Raw genomic sequence first — 21,041 nt, 5'->3', positions numbered from 1 at the left:
GTACAGCGTAAAGCAAATAAAGCCAGCAAATAGAAAGTCAGAAAATGTGAGTCACAAACCACAAAGCCAATGGTAAGCAAAGAGTGGAATGCATTTGTATATCAGCTTTCTCAATGTCCCCAAGATGTCTGTAGCAAACTAGACAGCTGTGCTGTCTGGTGCGTTGGTGCGTTTCGACCTAAAAAGTACCTGTGTTTTTTACTGCTACCTGTAATACATTGAAATACAAATGTTGTTTTCTGGTTGACTTTCTTTGTTATAAATGTAGCATTTAAAAATATTGCATAGAATTCTGATGCTAAAGTGTTTTTTGCTGAAATGACTTTAAATGACTACTCCCTCTCTCCCCTGTAATTTGTTTTCTTTAAAACTGCACAGTCTTTGTAAATTTGACACAGATTTCACGTTTGTTTTTTTTTAAAAACGACTTCATGAAGTTCCAGATCAAAAACTGGGGAGGGTGTAGGCGTTTCTACTTGAAACGTTTTCCATAGATAGGTGAACACCTTTAAGCTATCGGGTTTCTTGGTATTCACTAGTGTTTACTACCAGTTTCTTACCCTGATAATAATGCTTATGTCATTTATGTTAACAGCAGAAGTAAACGTGTATTCTTGGTAGGAAGGGTGGGGGGGGGAACACCCCGAAATTAGTGGAGGTTTCAAGAACATGGGTTCTTGATGGTAAAAATATTTTCCATACGGAGAAAAAACAATTATAAGCATTATTTTTAAGCATATGTAAATGTACAATATATACATTTAGTCATACATAAAAGGTGGCAGTTGTGAGTAACATAGATTTCCCCAAAGAATTCCAGAACTACTCCTGGAAAACTAACAATCTGAGATTCTAATGAGTAGTTGTGGCATCCAGTCAGATTATTCGACATGAGTTTATTTCCAGCTAATTTTGTAAACAGGTTCAATATTTATTACAATTCATTGAAGAGACTTCCCCCTCAATTTCAACTTAAATCCGATATCCCATTCCGATTACTTATTGAAGAAAATTACTGAAAACTCAAAAAGTCTTCCAAACAGAAAGACTGTAATAGAAGTTGTGCCAACTCAGCGCCCATCTCTGCCAAAGACATCAGAAAAGCTGTGAATTATCTGCACCGAGAGTTGTGTATTGGGCTCACATTTCTATGAGTGAGGTCGAGGAGAGTGTCAGAGAAGAAGGCAAAGGGATCTCTTCGAGTTCTGTAAGCTGCTTGAACAATTTTAAATATTTAGACATTACATAGACTCATTGTAGATCAGCAGATCTACATCAGTAGATCTCTGTGCGAAATGTTGCCAGCGCAAAAAAGGTCTGCTGTGTGATGCAATACAATGATGTGGTCCTACATCTTGAAATGAAATGCACATACCTGTTCGAAAGATTTCAGGCCAGCTTTTTTCCCCTGTGTGACCATGTCTTCGATGATAGCTTTCTTCACTGCCTAAAAGAAATATCAAACACATAATGAAACTCGATCGTTTGTGGCTATTAGCACCAGAACCTGAAATGGCAAACAAAAACTCAAAGACCGGCCTTTCCTTCGTCACAGAGGCACATACTGACCAGTAACTCAGAACAACACACACGAGCCCACGCTCACACACACGTGTCACAAAGTCATACTCATGTACCCAGGCGCATGCCCACACGCACATGTGCCACACAGCCATACACAGGTATCCTGGCGCATGCCCACACTCACTCACTCACACCTGCCACGCAGGCATGCACATGCACCCAGGCTACTGCCCACACGCACATATACCACACCGTCATGCACATGCACCCAGGCGAATGCCCACACTCACATGCACATGTGCCACACAGCCATACACATGCACCCTGGCGCATGCCCACACTTAATCACTCACACAAGCCACACAGTCATGCACATGCACCCAGGCTACTGCCCACACGCACATATACCACACCATCATGCACATGCACCCAGGTGCATGCCCACATGCACATATACCACACCATCATGCACATGCACCCAGGTGCATGCCCACACGCACATGTACCACACAGTCATGCACATGCACCCAGGTGCATGCCCACACTCACACGCACATGTTCCACACAGCCATACACATGTACCCTGGCGCATGCCCACACTCACTCACTCACACACACCACGCAGTCATGCACATGCACCCAGGTGCATGCAACACGCACATATACCACACCGTCATGCACATGCACCCAGGCAAATGCCCACACTCACATGCACATGTGCCACACAGCCATACACATGCACCCTGGCACATGCCCACACTTGCTCACTCACACAAGCCACGCAGTCATGCACATGCACCCAGGCTACTGCCCACACGCACATATACCACACCATCATGCACATGCACCCAGGTGCATGCCCACACGCACATGTACCACACAGTCATACACATGCACCCGGGTGCATGCCCACACTCACATACACATGCACCCTGCCGCATGCCCACACTCACTCACTCACACATGCCACGCAGTCATGCACATTCACCCAGGTACATGCCCACACGCACATTTACACACCGTCATGCACATGCACCCAGGCGCATGCCCACACTCACATGCACATGTGCCACACAGCCATACACATGCACCCTGGCGAATGCCCACACTCGCTCACTCACACACGCCACGCAGTCATGCATATGCACATGCACCCAGGCTACTGCCCACACACACATATACCACACCGTCATGCACATGCACCCGAGTGCATGCCCACACGCACATGTACCACACAGTCATTCACATGCACCCAGGTGCATGCCCACACTCACATGTGCCACACAGCCATACACATGCACCCTGGCGCATGCCCACACTCACTCACACACATCACACAGTTATGCACATGCACCCAGGCGCATGCCCACATGCACATTTACAACTCAGTCATACTCATGTACCCAGGCGCATGCCCACATTCACATGCACATGTGCCACACAGTCATACACATGCACACTGGCGCATGCCCACACTCACTCACACACGCCACGCAGTCATGCACATGCACCCAGTTGCATGCCCACACGCACATGTACCACACAGTCATGCACATGCACCCAGGCGCATGCCCACACTCACTCACTCACACACACCACGCAGTCATGCACATGCACCCAGGTGCATGCCCACAAGCACATGTACCACACAGTCATGCACACAGGCGCATGCCCACACTCACTCACACATGCCACAAAGTCATGCACATGCACCCAGACGCACGCCCACACTCATGCACATGCCCCTCTAAAATCACCTCCTCCCACATGCATAGTTTGAGGTCGTTTTCCTAGAAATTCTGTTCCAAGCGGATCTTAAACAATGTAAATTCGTAAGAACTTTCTCTTGTTGGCCTACACCCAGCGATCTGCGTGGAAGGTTGGTAAATTCCCTGCTTGAGCCTATGGTATCCACCACGAGATATTCTGTCCTGAGCTCCCAGCCCCTGGTATCAAGGATTCCTAGCTTCTCCAACCTCATGCAAATGAAGTAGAAGTAGGCCAACAGAGTGATAAAGTAATGCTCCATCTCTTCTTTTTCTTTATACTTATACTTTATTCCATTTGACATCCCCCTCCTACCCCACAAACATCATGTTTCACTATTGGTGGAGATTAAGATATAAATTCCTTATATTAAGAGGAAAAACGTTTTCTTATGTACTAGGCTGTAATAGTTACGTTACCAATGTGGGGAGAGGTGGCTTGATCTGGTTTACCACAGATGGCGTTCTTACACGTACAACTGTATGTTAACACCATCGACGATCATGACGAGCTCAGCTCGTCATGATGTACACCTCCATACACTCATCACGAGCTGAGCTCGTCATGAACAATGGGATTTAAAAAAATTCAGCATTGACGATGAATTTCCTAAGCATTGATGTGGTTAAACTTGATTGGCTATATTATGATTTCCATACTTATTCAATCATAACCTTTTCCCATCAGAATGATTACATTCGTGTTTGTCTACCTAAGCACTTTTGCTGCTGCACAACTATTGTACAATCGTAGTGTCCGCCGTCTATGGAAGGTGGGTAGAGGCCCCACCACAAATTGTCTTAGATGTTAACTAAGGTAAGCGATTTCATACATTTTTATGGCATGGATACGCACAGTCATCCAACAATATTGGTGTGAAATTTCCATAGATCTATCTGCAGCACTTGGGTGGCAAATAATTTGCTTCCATCTTGGGTGTCTCAGAAGAGAAGGAATATGTGCGGTGTGAGTGAACCTTTCATAGATTTGGGGCTTCCGCTGTCTAAAAGAGATGTTGCAAAATGCAAGTGGTCTCTAGTGCCCCCCACCATTATGTAATGGATTAGAGCTATAGACCATTACACACCGACTGAGTGTGATATTAGAAGCTGGAAGCTGCCTGCGCAGACATGCAAACCTATGGGGCTCCTGGCTGGATCATTTTCATTTATCAATGGGTTAAAACCTAATTATTATACTAGCTGGGAGGTTGCTAATTCATGTTCTAGATGATATCTTCTCTTGACCATTGATTATCACTTTTATGACTATGTTTTGCAAGCAGCATGATCTTTGTACCCATCACTGTGATAGTTTAACGCCAATAAAATGTGTTATAAAAACAGATGTTCCTTTGCAGTCACCGTACCAGAAGCAGAAGCTATGCTATTCTAATGTCAATAAGAGGAGCTGCAAAATCCAAAGGTGCGTTTTTCAAAAGCCATAATAATTATTTTGAATAGGTTTGAGGCCTAAAGACATACATTGAGAGAATATTGCTTACTGGATGTTTGCAAAGTTCTTCAAATGAGCCTTTAATTCCCAGCTTGGCTGCAAAATCCGGCAATGCTTCTGAGTCAGGAACCACAATACCCACCAGAGAAGCCTTGGAAAAAGAATATGATATGCAATTATGTTACAGACACTGGCACATGAATATGGTCCTGCCTGTGGACTGGCATGCTATTTCACAACTCAGAATATCTGATGTAGCTTTGGTCAAAGTTTATTACACTTGTTTATGATTATGTCACCTGTTTTGATTTTACTTCCCATCAAATACAGATTCTGAAAACCTTCTTATGAGCATTGCAGTGTAAGCATGCATTATATCTTTAAAACAGATTATTTTCTTGTTCTTTTATAAAATTTGAGACCAACTACATGGCATGCACAAGAAACCAGGCAAAGGAAAGGGCTACCTAGGGTGGCAAGGTGACATGTCAAGATAATCCAGTCCAATGTGACCATGCGAAACAAAGCCATCATCTGGCCAGCTGCTACAACTCAAGGCTTCAGGAATCATTGACATCACAGCCAGGGTATCACTTAGACAAGGAAGACCTTTATTACCTTCAGACTGTCCCCGTGTACGAAGACCTGGGCCACAGGGGGACTGCTGATGTACACATTCTCAATCTTCTCAGGTGCAATGTACTCGCCCTGGGCCAATTTGAAGATGTTCTTCTTGCGGTCGATTATCCTTAGCGTCCCGTTCTGCAAAGAGACACAGTTGTTAGCCTGGCATGTTCCCTGCTAAACCTCCATGCACCAAGAGATCTTCTAACAGTGACATTTTGCAGAGGCTTGTGCTCAGCGAGAGCAGATCCGCTCCCCTGGTTGGACTGGAGGGATAGTCTGAGGCAGGAATTCAATAATGACATTTAGCTCACCAAAGGCTTTATAAAGAGCATCAGGGACCTTCCACATTTTTCCATCTTTGTGGATGGTACCTTGTGGAAATTATAGGCAGAGCATTAACCTTATTACCATATTCTATAGCTGATCTCACAAAAGGAATTAACTATTGGTGCTTGCATAATGATGCAAATGAACAAGTTACTTACCTTCGGTAACGCTTTTTCTGGTAGATACAGTATCTGCCTGTGGATTCCTCACCTTGTGAATATCCCCTTGCGTCAGCAACATTCGGAAATTCTTTTTGTAGCTTCGCGCCGACATGGACGACGTCACAGAGGCACGGCATCGCGCGCGACACCGCTGATGCCATCGACACCATAATAGGCCCACGCCGGCGTGATGACATCAGTTCCGCCCTTTTTTCCGTGCCTTCGAGGCACACGGACGGACCAACAACAGAAGATATATACACAGTATACAATAGTCAAGATAACACACACAGTGTAAAGACAATGCAGTAATTCAATAAGAATAACATATATACATTTAAACATTGTCATTATCTAAGGCATAGAAGAGTGGACAACGGGGAGGCGGGTGGGCATGTGAGGAATCCACAGGCAGATACTGTATCTACCAGAAAAAGCGTTACCGAAGGTAAGTAATTTGTTCTTCTGATAGATACATCTGCCAGTGGATTCCTCACCTTGTGAATAGAGTCCCACAGCAGTCCCCACTCCCGGAGGAGGGTGGCCACTCTCCTATACCAGAAAATCCTGGAGGACAGAACGCGCAAAGTGGCCGTCCCTCCTCACTTCGGAATCCAAGCAATAATGCTTCACGAAAGTGTAGAGGGAAGCCCAAGTCGCCGCTCTACAAATGTCCTCTACAGGTACACCCCTAGACAAAGCAGATGTAGAAGACTTTGCTCTAGTAGAGTGAGCCCTTATACCCTCTGGCTGGAGGTTCCTTACCCACCAGGGAGTAGCAGATCTTGATGCATAGAATGATCCATCTTGAAAGTGTGCGCTTGTGCACAGCTTTTCCTTTCTAGCACTCAGTAAATCCAACAAACAGCTGGTCATCCACCCTGAACTCTCTTGTTCTGTCCAGGTAGAAGCTCACCGCCCTCTTGGGTCCAAGCAGTGAAGTCTCTCCTCCTCCTTGCAAGGATGAGGGGGAGGATAGAAGGTAGGAAGGGTAATAGACTGTCCTAGATGGAAGGGAGTTACCACCATAAGCAGAAAAGCAGGCCTGGTCCCAAGAACCATTCGTTCAACATGAATGGTCAAGAATAGGGGCTTCGAACTAAGAGCTTGAAGCTCACTTACCCTCCTTGCCGAGGTAATAGCAACCAGGAAGACCGTCATAAAAGACAAAAGTCTCAAGGGACACTTGTGCAAAGGTTCGAAAGGGGAACCCATCAGGAAAGTAAGCACCAGACTTAAGTCCCATTGAGACACAATAAAGGGAGTAGGAGGAAATGTATTTGTAAGGCCCTTCAAAAATCTTAAAACTGCAGGAGATTTAAACAATGACGGCTGATCCGGCAAACAGAGAAATGCAGACAAAGCCAAAAGATACTCCTTGACTGTGGCAACAGCAAACCCTTGCTGCGCCAAAGAAAGAGCAAACTGCAGTTTATCGAGCCTTCAAAGGGTCAACAGATTTCTCTCCACACCAAGTGACAAATTTAGACCATCTGTATGAATAGATTGATTTGGTGGAGTCCCGCCTGGCCGAAAAAAAATGACATCCACCACATCATGTGGGAGAGAAAAGGAATTCAGGTTGCCCGTTCAATCTCCAGGCATGAAGGTGTAAGGTCTGGAGGAGGGGGTGTAGAACCTGCCCCTCCATCTGAGAGAGGAGATCTGCCCTGAAAGGTAGACGGAGCGGTGGGCACGAGGAGAGGTGGAGGAGATCTGTGTACCACACCCTTCTTGGCCAATCCGGGGCGACCAATATGACTTGGGCCCGGTCTTGGCAAATCTTCTTCAGAACCCGAGGAATCAAGGGTATGGGAGGAAACAAGTAAAGGAGTTGCGAGTCCCAACTCAACTGAAACACGTCCCCCAAAGCTCCCTGCATCGGATACTGGAGACTACAGAATGACGGGCAGTGAGCATTCTCGGGAGTGGCGAACAGGTCCACCTGAGGAGTTCCCCACGACCGAAAGATGTGAAGAACTACTCTTGGTCGGCTGAGAACTGCCGACTGAGACTGTCTGCACGCACGTTCAGAACTCCAGCCAGATGATTTGCCATCAGACAAATCTGATGGTCCTGAACCCAGGACCAGAGACGCAGAGTCTGTCTGCAGAGACACTGCGACCCTACTCCTCCCTGTTTGTTGACATACACCATTGCGGTGGTGTTGTCCGTCAGGACTTGGACCGACCGACTGTGAAGGGAAGGGAGGAAGGCCTTGAGTGCCAAACGTATCGCCCGCAATTGCAGAAGGTTGATGTGAAGCAACCTTTCCTCTGGAGACCAAAGACCTTTGACCTCCAGATCTCCCAGATGAGCACCCCGCCCTAGAGTGGATGCATACGTTATCACTGTGGCCACAGCAGGAGGCAGTTGAAAAGACTTCCCTTGAGACAGGTTGCCTTCCACTCCCCACCAAGTCAGATCCGCTGCAGTTTCTCTGGAGATCCTCACAGACTCCCTGAGACCTCCGTTGTGTTGATACCACTGCCTGCCGAGGCACCACTGGAGTGCCCTCATGTGCCAGCGTGCATTGTTGACCAACAGAATGCAGGAAGCCATCCGACCGAGCAGGCGAAGGACCTTCAGGACTGGAACAACCGCTCCATTGAAAAATAAAGGAATCAATTCCTGTACGTCGCGAATCCTTTGAGGAGGAGGGAATGCACGGCACACCGTTGTATCCAGTACCGCACCTATGAAAAGGTTACGCTGGGAGGGCACAAGGTGAGATTGGGGCACATTTATCGAAAAACCCAACCTGTGCAACAACTGAGTTGTCTCTTGCAGATGATGGAGCACCTTCTCTGGAGATTCTGCTTTGATCAGCCAATCATCCAGATATGGGAATATCGGTATCCCCGATCTTCTGAGATGTACTGCCACCACAGCCATCACCTTGGTGAAGACTCGAGGCGCAGTAGTAAGACCAAACGGTAGAACCACAAACTGGTAATGTTGCAATCCTACCACAAAACGGAGATACTTCCTGTGTGACTGCAGGATAGGGATGCGAAAATATGCATCCTGCAAGTCTATTGACACCATCCAGTCTTCCATCAGTGCCTGAAGAACCTGTGCAAGGGTGAGCATCTTGAACTTCTCCTGTTTTAGGTAAAGGTTCAAGATCCTGGTATCCAGGATTGGACGAAGTCTGCCATCCTTCTTGGGTATCAGGAAATACCGTGTGTAGCATCCCTGACCCCTTTCCTGCTCAGGAACCATCTCTATTGCACCCTTTCTAAACAGTGTCTGGACTTCCTCCTGCAGGAGTAACAGGTGTTCCTCCGTGCAAAACCTTTAGCAAGGAGGGTAATTCCGAGGGAATTCCCGAAAGGGAAGAGCATACCCATTTTCTACGAGATTGAGAACCCAAAGATCTGATATAACCGATTCCCAATCCCGTAGAAAATAAGTAAGCCGACCCCTACAGGACCCGCATGATCCGGAATGGTGGATCTAGGGCTGCTTTTCTGTGGCTGGGGGGTTGGAAGAGGTGGAGGAGGAGGAGGCTTGACGTCCTCGAGGACGAGCTCTTTGCTTACCCCTGTATGACTTATACAGCAGATTTTGCTGTTGATGTTGCTGCTGCTGTTGAACTTGACGGTAGGGACGAAAAGAAGAACGTCCAAAACCCCTATACCTTTTGGTAGATGAACCTCTGGTCTGCAGCCCCAAAGATTAGGCAGTAGCCCTACTGTCCTTAAATCTTTCCAAAGCTGCATCAGCTTTTTTACCAAAAAGTCCAACACCGTCAAAGGGCAAATCCAATAACGCAGCCTGAACGTCCTCCGAAAAGTCTGATGACTTCAGCCAGGCAGTCCTTCTAGAGGCAACAGCAGTTCCCATGATGCGAGCAACTGAATCAGCAGTATCTAGCCCACTCTGGATCACTTGACGTGCAGCCACCTGTGCATCAGCCAATACCTCATCAAAATCCTTCCTGTTGTCATCAGGAATTTTAAGAGCCAACAGTCGCAATGAATCCATCAGGGCATGTATGCATCTACCCATAAGGCAAGTGGTATTAGTCGATTTTAAAGCCATACTTGCTGAAGAGAAAGACTTCTTCGCAGTCTGATCCTGTTTCTTGGATTCCTTATCCCCAGGCACTTGAGGGAATGCGCCCACAGTCTTTTTTGAACAGGCTGCCTGAATAATCAGACATTCAGGCAAAGGATGCGAGGATAAAAACTCAGGATCCCCAGGTGCAACTCTATACCTCCTTGCAACACTTTTAGCCACTGTAGGAGCTGTAAGAGATTTGCTCCAAACCTCCAAAATAGTTTTGGTTAATGCTTCATTAAAGGGAAGCAACGGTTCAATAACAGAACTTGGGGAAATGAGAACCTCAGTCAAGAGATTGGATTTATATTCCACTGTAGGCAAGGTTAAATTTAAAAGTTCTGCAGCCTTCCTCATGACCATGTGGTATGGCTTAACATCCTTTGAAGGGGCATCAGACACAGATGGCAGCTTCCATTCAGGAGAAAGTTCCAAACCACTAGCTTCTCCTAGATCTTCAAAACAGTCCTCCTGAAGCTCACCTTCTTCCATCTCAGCCTCAGCTTCTCTATATCTTTGCTCCTCTATGAGGCGCTGAGAATCCCTTCTGGATCGCTCTTTCAACAGCCGCGCCGTTGGATCTGTGAACGACTCCGACGGAGCCGGTATCGACATCGAGATCAAATCCGTAGGCCCAGGGCGCTGTTCTCGAGGTCGACTCAGAGCCGGCAACGCCTGTATCGGCGTCGACGACCTCGGCGACGCAGAGTAATGCCAAGGCGGCGTCGGAGCCGGCATAAATGGCATAAAGGGAGATGGAGCATAGGAGTGGGGAATTCCTAAATTATACGGCAGAGGACCCATAGGACCCAAAGGTGCACCAGAGGGGTACCATGCTCTGGAATAGACACCATACATAGCGTTTAAAAACGCAGTAGGGTCTTGACCTGGAGCTGGGAAAGGTGGGTAAGAACCAACAGACTGACACTTCAGAGGTTCCGGATTCGCCTCCTCTTCCACAGGTGGTTGTGTCATCGAACCCTCATTCAAAGGGACATCTTCATCCTCTCGAGCCGGAGACGGCGCCTGAGACGGATTCAAAACCGGAGTCGGTGATTGAACCTGCGACTCCGAAGGCGAAGCCTCACCTTCTGGATCCAAGACCTGTGGTGATGGAGACACTACATCCTTCCCATGCTTCCTCTTAGGCGACTTCAGTCTCGAGTCCGAATCCTCACCGGAGTGATGCCGAGATTCATGCCTTCGCTTCTTATGCTTCTTTTTTCGACTTTGAAGCATGACCGGATGACGATTTCGAAAGCGACGCCGAGCGGGATCTTTACCTCGGCCTCGATCTCGACTTCAACCTCGCCCTTCTCGAACGGGATCTCGAAGTCTTCTTTTCTTTACTTCCTCTTAACTTCGCCATTAAAAGCTTAGTCTCCCTCTCTCGAAGTGCCTTCGGATTCATCTTCTTACACGAAGAACAGCTATCGACATCATGGTACGAACTCAGGCACCAGATACAGTCCTCGTACGGGTCCATGATCGACCTCATTTAGCAGCACTCTCTACATGGCTTGAATCCGGTCTTCAAAGGCGACATCTTCAGAGAGACAAAGAAAACAGAGAAAACAGTAACAAAGTTACCAACAGCTACAGAGATTGCCTGAAACCGTTAGCGTCGACGACGCGAAAAAAAGGGAACTGATGTCATCACGCCGGTGTGGGCCTATTATGGTGTTGGTGACGTCAGCGGAGTCGCGCGCGATGCCGTGCCTCTGTGACGTTGTACACGTCGGCGCGAAGCTACAAAAAGAATTTCCAAATGTTGCTGACGCAGGGGATATTCACAAGGTGAGGAATCCACTGGCAGATGTATATATCAGAAACAATAATTATACAGGTTACGAGACCCTAAATGAATATTAACTGCGTGCTATTTCTTTATGGGTCCAAGCCAAACATGTGTTGATATAATGATTGGGCATGCAATTAACTGATGATAATGCATCATTAGAGTTAACAGTAGTACGGTTGGCCTTGCTGAGCTCATCCTCAAGCCCAATGTTAACGCCAACCTGCCCTGCCAGGTACTTTCATCTGGCCCCTCTTTTCCTTCCACTTGTTCTTTCTCACATCATCACTCTCACTCAAACACATTATGACCCCTAATCTCTCAGCCTCTATTCAGCTGTGGCCGTGCAGGTAAGAGTGTGGGACCAGGTGGGGTGTATTTCGATGGACGATGACAAGGACAAATTAAATTAATAATTATAATTCCCTCGTCATCATCCGGTGAAATCTCCCCTCACCCCGCCCCACCACCCCAACTCTCTTACCTGCATGGGCCACGGTTGCCTCTATTGGTCCCAACTCTTCTCACTCTTGCAGGCTCGTGCTCTCTTTCTACTTATTCAACTGTTCTACCTTTTCCACCCTTCTCTCCCCCTTCCCTTTTCTCCTTAGCTCTGCAGTTGGAGAAACTCTGGTAAGCTCCACTGTCTGTGGAGACAATGGGGCCGTATTACAGAAGGGGCCCTGGGGGTGCAACGTTTTTTGCGCCCGCTTTGCGAGCACCCAGGGCACCTTGGTATTATAGAAGGGGGCGCAGACGCTTGTGCGTCCTCTTCTATAATACCGATAGCGCTGATGCACTTAATGCGCCAGAGCTACCTTCAAAGGGTGTTCCCTCATTTGCATGGGGGTGTGCCCTATGCAAATGAGTGAATTCCTTTAACTCTTCGCCTGTGCCATATTACAGACCCGGGCGCAGAGTCAAAGAAGCCCTCAGGAGACGCACTGAGAGTGCGCCATTTAAAAGGTGGCACACTGTCAGTGCGCCCCCTAAGAGCAGACCTCTGCAGGGAGTACAGGGGGACCAATGGACTCCCCAGACATCCCATTGCAAGTGGGTGCAGTCACTGGCTGCACCAGCCTGCAAGGGCATCACTAATCCCCTTTGAAAGCGCAGGTGAGTGCCGCCTGCACAGTGAAAACACTGAGCAGCTGCTCCGTGTTTTCTATGTAAAGGTGATGTACATTTTGGGTTTTCCCAACTTGACGAAACCCGTGTCTAAGTCATTTATTCGATTTGCTTAGGGTCATGGTAGATATACCTCATGCTTCAGGGGATAAAACTGCACTTTAGGGCAATAGTGGAATGTCTGTTGTGTGTAGATAAAGGAATGTTTTTGGGCTGACTCCGTGAGAGGAAATGTCTGCACTCATCAGAAGATACATCATGTAAAAGTCAGCACACTGATGCCAGCATGAAAAGAGGCCAATCAGCCGCCTTCTCTACAGGTAGGAACTCCATGAGAGATTAAATGATAGCTCAGACCCTGCGAGCTGGTATTTTTCACTTTCAGGCCAGCCAAACTCTGCAACCAGCATTTACTTTTGGTGTCAATGAGTGACTTCATTGCCGGCACCGTTTGCCATCTTGCCACCTTTCTGAACAGCAGGGGCGAGAGCGGGCACCCCTGAGTCAGAGGATGTGGCTGCGGCCACCGCCCGAGCCCCTCCACCATCCCTTAGGCCAGCCTGCAGCGAGGAACGGGCGTCTTCTCCTGGCTTTGCCTGTAGTATAGAAGATTCCGTGCCTGTGGAGACAGGACGAATCTCCCTTCCTCCGCTCTCGAGGGTTCGCTTGGATTGACCCTGTGTGCACGCGACCCCCACAGGAGCCTGTGCTCCGCAGAACTCTTAAAATGTACAATGTCTAGTGGATCTAACATTTTGCCTTAATTTTCTTCGCATTCTCATTTTAAATTCACATTTCCCAATTTAAATATAAACTGCCATTGCCAAAATGGAAAGGAACCGCAAACAGGATGAGCTACTATACCACCAGACAAGGAATAGCTTGAGAAATCTGGGTTCACATGCGCCCCCTCCTCTCTTGGCCCACTGCTCCCAGCGACGTGTTGTTATTGGGCAGCTCACCCGTGATCCTCGACGGCTCGGCTTCCTAACACGCTCAGGAAGGGGCAGCGGACCCTCAGGAAGCCAGAGAACCAATACAAGCACGTGTTTTTCTGCTGGCTGCCTTAATGAGCTGCAGGCCGGGGTCAGTCATGTCTTGAAGTGAACGTGTCTGCCTCATTTGCTCTGATTATTGCAGGAGATCAGGGGTCACGCGCCTCGGGACAATTATTGGGTTGAAAGGTGTTATTCCAAAGACAGCTTAGTGAAGCAAATTGGCCCACAGGAGGTTATCAGCTCCTCGGGGATGGCGACGGATCGGCTGTACCCAAGAAGTCGGTTAATTAATCCAGCTGCTTCATTAAAGGCCCGCTCAAGCTCTTTCATACTCCTTGTTTTAACTTTCCTCGTTGACTCAGTAATGAAACAAGGCTCATTGGGATCTCACTGCACGTGATATGTGACAACGTGCCCAGTTGTTGTTTGTATTGCAATTGCAGAAAATAGCGACCAACGACAACTAAACGTGACCCATTATGCCACTTTTTCACACATGGCCCTCAATGCCTGGGTTGGTCCGATTCGAGGTGCTTTCAGTTTTTGTAGAACAAAGTGCAACAAGTTTATTTATTTAGCATCAGTAACGTGCTACACTGCTTCAGAGCTCGGCATAAAGTTATTGGGGTTCGCCCAGGATCAAACAATGTAGTTTAAACAAGAATTGTCCGTGCTTTAAGGGGATGTTGTATGGTATTGTGAATCATTACAAGTATATATAATAATCTTTTTTTAGGCTAAAAGCCATAAAAGACACATACAAACAATTTACACAAGTAAATAGCAGGTGAAAAGATATGTTTGTGTGAATGCAAAGAGCTGTAGAATAATATTGGTGTGGGTTAAAAGGTCAAATCATAGTTACACAGTCAAGCAAGACCTAAATAGCCATGTAGGTTAATGACTGTCCTGCTCCCATCTGTGCTGGCATCTGAGAACAACAACATACATTTACTAGTTATTTAAAACTCTTTATTAACATTCCAATACCATGTGTGTACCCCTGAAAGTTCTTGCTCAACCAGCTGGGTAAATATACAAAATGATCACAGCTACGTGGAGGGCAGCACTTTGTTTTGTGTGGAAGCATACAACTTCTGCCCAATCATAACATGCACTCCTGACTTCCAGCATGTGGGCTGTGCCAAAGCCTTCTCTAATGATGCTCACATAATTGTCTGGCAATAGCTGCGTTGTTAAGCCAGACCATAAAAAGAGACCCAGATTTCTAAAGCAGGTATTTTGTTTCTACAGTCCACATATTAAGTTAGTCTCTAGGTCTTCAAAGACCGCACCTTCTCTGCAACAACCACTGTATACATCCCCTGTTCTAGTTTCGGCTGCTCATGTAGTAGAGCCTGGAAGCAGATTCAATATCAGCGCTTGATACTATAAAAAACCTGTATTAAAAATCTTAAATTCCCCACTGTCATGTGTGAAGAGTCACAATGAACTTCACACAGTCTGCTTTTGCTTTCCCTTTATATATTTAAACAAGCTTTTAGGATTTGATGAGTTACCCAAACCTTGCATTGCACAAGTTAAAATGTCTACTGAATATCATAATATAAGTCCAAAATAATGGTTATAATAATGAACTAGTGTAGGAGTTTAAGGCGCCTTCAGCTTTATACGAAAGGATTTAGAAGTTTTGTGAATGCCATTAAAATGCAAATCTCCCCACAGAAGTTCCTCAGCTTGTTAAGTACGATTTTGCATGCTTGTCTGAGCGAGGATGCAACATACTCCAACATACGATTGTACGTTGTTCTTTTCACAGGAACAGTATTGTAAATATGGTTGAGATGACCAACCCAGTCTGTAAAAGTCCACTCTCTTTCTATCTCTCTTTCTTCCCTTCTCTCATAAATGGCATGCTTCTTTCTCTCCCTCACTCCATTCATTCTCTCACTTTTCTTATCCTTCACTCTCCTTTCCAACCATCTCTCACTCTCTCCACTTCTTATCCCTCTCCCCCCCCCTTTTTTAATTTCTACGTCTTGTCCCCCTATGTTTTTCTCTCTGACTATGGCTCCCTCTTGCTCACTCTCTCCCTCTCTGTTTTTCTTTCATTCTCTTTCCTAAAGTCTCAATCGCCCAATCCTTTAGTAGCGGTCTGAGCAACACAATCATTCTCATCATGAACACAGCAGGGCATGGTTTCAAGAAAATGTAGGTTAATTAAGGGTGGGAAAAATAGCGAAATCGTTTAATTGTGAAGTATGCATAATTTCTATTAAAAAAAATACACGTATTAAGTGGAACACACTTACCCAGTCTTCTCGTCTGCCACACACATAAACCAGAAAGCTATATTAACCTGGTGCTATTAGCGTTTGGATACCAGCAAGGACTTAGGAACTTTAAAACTCGTTGAATAATTAAATGGCGCATCACCACATTTGAAGATTGTAAAATGCTGACTGCAGCCCAAAGCGTAGAGTCGATTAGAAGTGGACTTTGTGACTGACAAGGTTGTAAAATAATTAAGTAGTGCAAACTATGGCCGCAGCTCATCTCAGTGGAATAAAACCCGAAATTGTGGATGGTTTCACCCAGTGACATGGTCACAGACCAGGGGCGTAACACAGGCCCCCGCAGCCCCCGCGTTGTGGGGGGGCCCTCATGTTCCAGGGGCCCCGGACCCCTCACAAGTGCAGGAGAAAGCATTAGCAAGCCTCCTGGTTCCAGAATTAAAAGGTGCGCTCAGCGCATGGCCTGCTCCTTAACCCCTTCGATGCTCATGACGAGCTCAGCTCGTCATGAGGTACACCTCTCGTGTGCTCAGGACGAGCTGAGCTCGTCATGTAAAAGGGGATTCAGTAAATATCAGCACAGGAGGGGGATCAGCTTAGGACCCAAGGTGTTAATTAAACAGTGCGTGCAAGCCCCCGGGCTGCGTTGTGGGTGATGCGTGCTCCAGGCAGGGGCCCCCTCACTCAGCCAGCATGCCTCTGACTTCATGAATTAAATTGTGGGTATGACGCACGCCGACCTCTTAATTAATTCAGTGGTGCGCACGTCCGCCAGGCCCCGGGCCGGCCTCTGAGACAGTGAGACTCTTTAATAATTATTGTACGGGGCGCGCACATGTCTCCGCCCTCCTAGTCCCCACCTGGCTAACCTTGCCCTTGCCCTCTTCTGCTTCCTGCCACCGAAAGAGCTGCATGCCGGGCCTCTCAGGTGAGTCGAGGCAGGAGTGGTGCGAGGGTTTGGGAAATAAAAGCTCCGCTTGTAGCATTTTGCGTTAAATCTGCATTTGTCTTGAAGAGCAAATGAAATCTGGAGCTACACAGAACGGGTCACGTGGTTGGTCTGTTTTCACAAGGTTCCCTGTTTGGTGCTCATTAAACCCTGTCCATACCTTGTCATATTGAGAGTCTTAGTCTGTGAAAGTCAAAACCGAAGTTGTCTATTCCTGCACTGAAAAAATAAAGTAATTGACCTTGTGCCACGCGGAGATTTGCTTTTTGTTTATTTTGTGCCTTTATTTCGTACACTAACTCTGTTAAATATTGTGTTGTGGGCTTGGTAATGAACTCTTGGCCACACTCCGGATGCAGGCTGAGTGTGATAGGAGTGCAAATGTGATAAAAATATCGAAGAGCGACACTTGCTAGAGTTACAAGACTTTGTTCACAGTCATAATAAAGCTGCATTCTCTGCTCTTTTTACTATCAATAAGACCGTTAGCCTCCTTTTCGCATGTTCCTCCACTGACAATGGCAAGGACAACTTAATATAACATAATGTAACAATGATACATTGCCAGTTTTCATCAGAAGCAAACCAGGTTTGTGGACAAGATGTGTGTCTGCCTACATTATGATTGCCCAGCCCTGCGCCTATGGTGTAATGGACCCTAATGTAAGCAAGGGACATGGGCCCGCACACCATTTGGGTGGTAATATTAAGCCATAATGGCAGCAGAGAGGCCTGCCTGTCTGCACCCTGTGGCCTGGTACCATTGTAGTAGCTCAGACGAACCATGTGTATGTTCAGTGCCACCCAGTATTCATTTGATGGAGCGGGGTGATTTTGTGGAGCAGGAACTACTGGAAATATTCACTTCCATTGTTCAATGACCTGTAGGGAGAAGGTGAGTCCTTAGCATGTAGTGCCTTGATGTTTAACTTTCTACGTTAGTGCATAGTTTGTTGCCAGGGAGTTGGGCTTTTTGAGAAAGGTAGCAGTATTGCCTGTTTGACCCCCAAGTGCAATGATCTTTATTTTGAAGCCTTTGAGCAGGAGTGTACTCTCCCTCATATAGTGATGCGAGTAATGAAGGCATTTAGTGGTGTTTCTTGGATATTCCACCTCCTTTCAATGTCACTTAATCACAGTTGGCCATCTCCTTTGGGGTCATTTCAGTGAAGCGGGGGAGCAGCGATTTGGACATTGTGAGTGCACTATGGATATCCCATCTCCTTTGATTTGTCACTTGTCTGCAACACAGGATTGACTTATATGGCAATCTGGCAATGCCAGAAGGGCTTATCTGCCAGGTGAGTGTTGAGTCGTTTCTATGGGTTGGTTTGACAGCACGGCTGTCGCCATGCAATTATGAGTATCACTAGAAAGGGGCGTAGGCTGTTCCCACATCTTGGGAGTCAGGGGTACATGATTTGATTGGGCAGAAGTTGTGTGCTTCCACGAAAAAAGTGCATGCCCTCCCCGCAGCTATGATCATTATGTTCATTTATCCAGTTGCCTGAGCTTGAACTTTTACGGGCACACTTGTGACATTGTAAAGCTATTTAAATGTCTTTGATAACTAGATAATATTTGTAGTTTTTCTCTGGCAGCAGCACAGACGTGAGGAGGGAAGTCATTAACCTACACAGGTTTTAGATCTGGTTTCACTGTGCAACTGTCACTTGATGTTTTAACCTACTCCGATATTATTCCACGTTTTTTTATTATGCACAATTATATCACTATTCCAGTAGCGTAACAAAGGCCCCCGCAGTGCAGTACCATGGCCTGTGAACTTCAGAGTAAGTGCAGAAGTGGGGCTCTCCATGCACTTTTCAGGGGGAGACCTCAAGTTTCGTTCTGCTACTGGCTCTGTACTGTGTACACATCGTGAGTTTTTACCATATTTCTTGTTTTAGGCATTATGAAAACAAACATCATTTTTAATTTCAGGAGACTGCATCTCCTATGTTTACAAAATAATGATCAGCCCCAGACAGCTCAGTGGAGGAAAACACATAAAGCATGGTTTACCAGTGTGAGGAGCTTGTGTTCAGGTTTCTACCTTGTGACCTGTTGTGTTAATGTGAAGTGGGCGTCTTCACATCAATGTAATATTTAAGTGTTTACACAGCCTGCACAAGTTTCATTCTCTCTTGTATAATATTTGTTAGTCATTGCTTCATCACCTCTTGTAATGGAAGAAAGAGCCCTTTAGGACACCCTATTTCCTGCAAATTTCACAGCGATCTTTGCAGGGGGTGTTCAACCAGCTGAGTTATCCTACTAACATGGGTTTGAATATTTTTCTCACGGGCTGTATAAGGGACCTTCTTCTTACATCTTGGTGTGGTGGTGGGCATAAAATAAGGTCTTCAGTAAATGGACCACGAAATCCCAAAAGGCAAGCACTGGCATTATCGGCTAAATAAAGGACACAAGAGGAAACGGAATGAAAACAAAACTGATAGGAGCCCTTCTACAGGGGAGGATTGCGGTGCTAATATGTAGAGGTGCACATTTATTAAAAAAGTTCTTTCACGGGGGATAGTCATATGTCTGGACCTAGACCCAATGGGCAGTGTAGCACTTGAGACAGAACACAGGATTCTGGTCATCACATGTTTATTACAGATGCAGGGCGGACATTCACCATGCTTGAACACCAGAGCCTAAAGCCTCTGCACTACAGCGCTGTACAACTGTCTGTTCCATCAGCAGAGTAACCCTACAGTTCTAACATTTGTGAAGAACGGTTGCAGGAGATGTGTGAAAGGGTTGATGAGCAATTGACCTGTTTTGTCTGGATATTTGGCTTGCCCTTTCCCCTCGTGACAAGTATATATGATACTAGTGTAATGAGGCAGCCACTAGCAACCAGTGGTCGCATCATAGAGTCGTAAATATTTTTTGCTGATGCAGCGTCGATAGGGAAAAAGTGTTTAACTTTTCCCCTGACTCTGTATAGCAGAGCCAAAAGCATTGGCAAAGCCAAAAGGTCCCGAAAGTGAGATCTATTGGCTTTGCTAATGCCTGTTAGGGCTGGAGGTTTAGGGTGAACAGTTATAGCTTGACTTACCGTGGAAGGCTGGGGGGCAGAATGTTGAAGTTCAATATCAAAACAATGCATAGATTATGCAAGCAGTATTATTTTTTTTACAGAAAGGAATAGGACTTTCCACTAGTTTTTCAGCAGCCAAATCATGATGCAGGTTTGGGGCTAAACTCAGACATTTCCATTATGTGTGTGCCATCGCAGCACCTCAATCTGTGTATCACACCTCATGCAGATCCAAGCATTGCATTGGAATAATTAGGGGATTCAAATATGATGCACAACTCAACATTAGCAGAGAAAGTAAGTGGTCACAATGCCTAGTAATGTTCAGCTCCAATGGGTGCACGTCCCACTACTGGAATCAGCGGCCATCAATCGTAATTAGAGTCAAACTCTGGCAATGGGACTGGATATGGTGTGAACAAAGGTTTAGCCAATCCTTCAGAACTGGAATATTTGTCTGAATGCTTATATAATGCTGGGAGGACTGATGATGGGATGGGTTGGAATGTAACAAGAAAATGAAGAAATAAAGAAGTTACTCATGGTTTTGAGTGATCACAGATTAGTAAAACCATTTATACCGCCCAGACATTAATGCCTAAGGCGATCGAAAAAATGTACTGAGAAAAAAGTAAATGATCTAGTTATCTTAAAAAGTACTCAGGTGAAGTTGTACATATTTCCTATTGTGTGTCTCCTTTCTGTTGGTATTCCTGTTTTTTTGTTATTTGTAAATATGGAAGAGCTGTGTTATCTCAATAGACAGAAGGGATATAGCACAGAGGCACAAAAGTGTATGAGGGATGCCAGCTAATGTTAATTACTATTTAGTGATTAATTAATTTAATGTTATGTTTGTGGTCTATGTACTTTGGTTGTATGATGGAACAATTCATGCCTGAACCATGCAGTCTTAAATATGACTGCTTCTGTAC

At 46.1% G+C, this 21,041-nt stretch overlaps 1 protein-coding gene across 1 annotated transcript in view; it reads right to left on the bottom strand.

Moving 5' to 3' along the window:
* The window catches only part of ACSL5 (acyl-CoA synthetase long chain family member 5), a 242,869-nt gene that overhangs the window by 7,376 nt on the left and 214,452 nt on the right, over positions 1–21,041 (bottom strand). Inside the window, exons 18-20 of the mRNA XM_086922789.1 lie at positions 5,365–5,508; positions 4,796–4,897; positions 1,376–1,447 (exon numbers count right to left, since the gene is read on the bottom strand). Coding sequence (XP_086778915.1) covers positions 1,376–1,447; positions 4,796–4,897; positions 5,365–5,508 — 318 coding nt within the window. The remainder of the gene's footprint in view (positions 1–1,375; positions 1,448–4,795; positions 4,898–5,364; positions 5,509–21,041) is intronic.

Source organism: Lissotriton vulgaris, chromosome 5, assembly GCF_964263255.1.
Source record: "Lissotriton vulgaris chromosome 5, aLisVul1.2, whole genome shotgun sequence".
Classification (NCBI taxonomy): domain Eukaryota; kingdom Metazoa; phylum Chordata; class Amphibia; order Caudata; family Salamandridae; genus Lissotriton; species Lissotriton vulgaris.
Note: the sequence above shows the minus strand (reverse complement) of the source record. Positions and strands in the feature narration are given on the sequence as shown.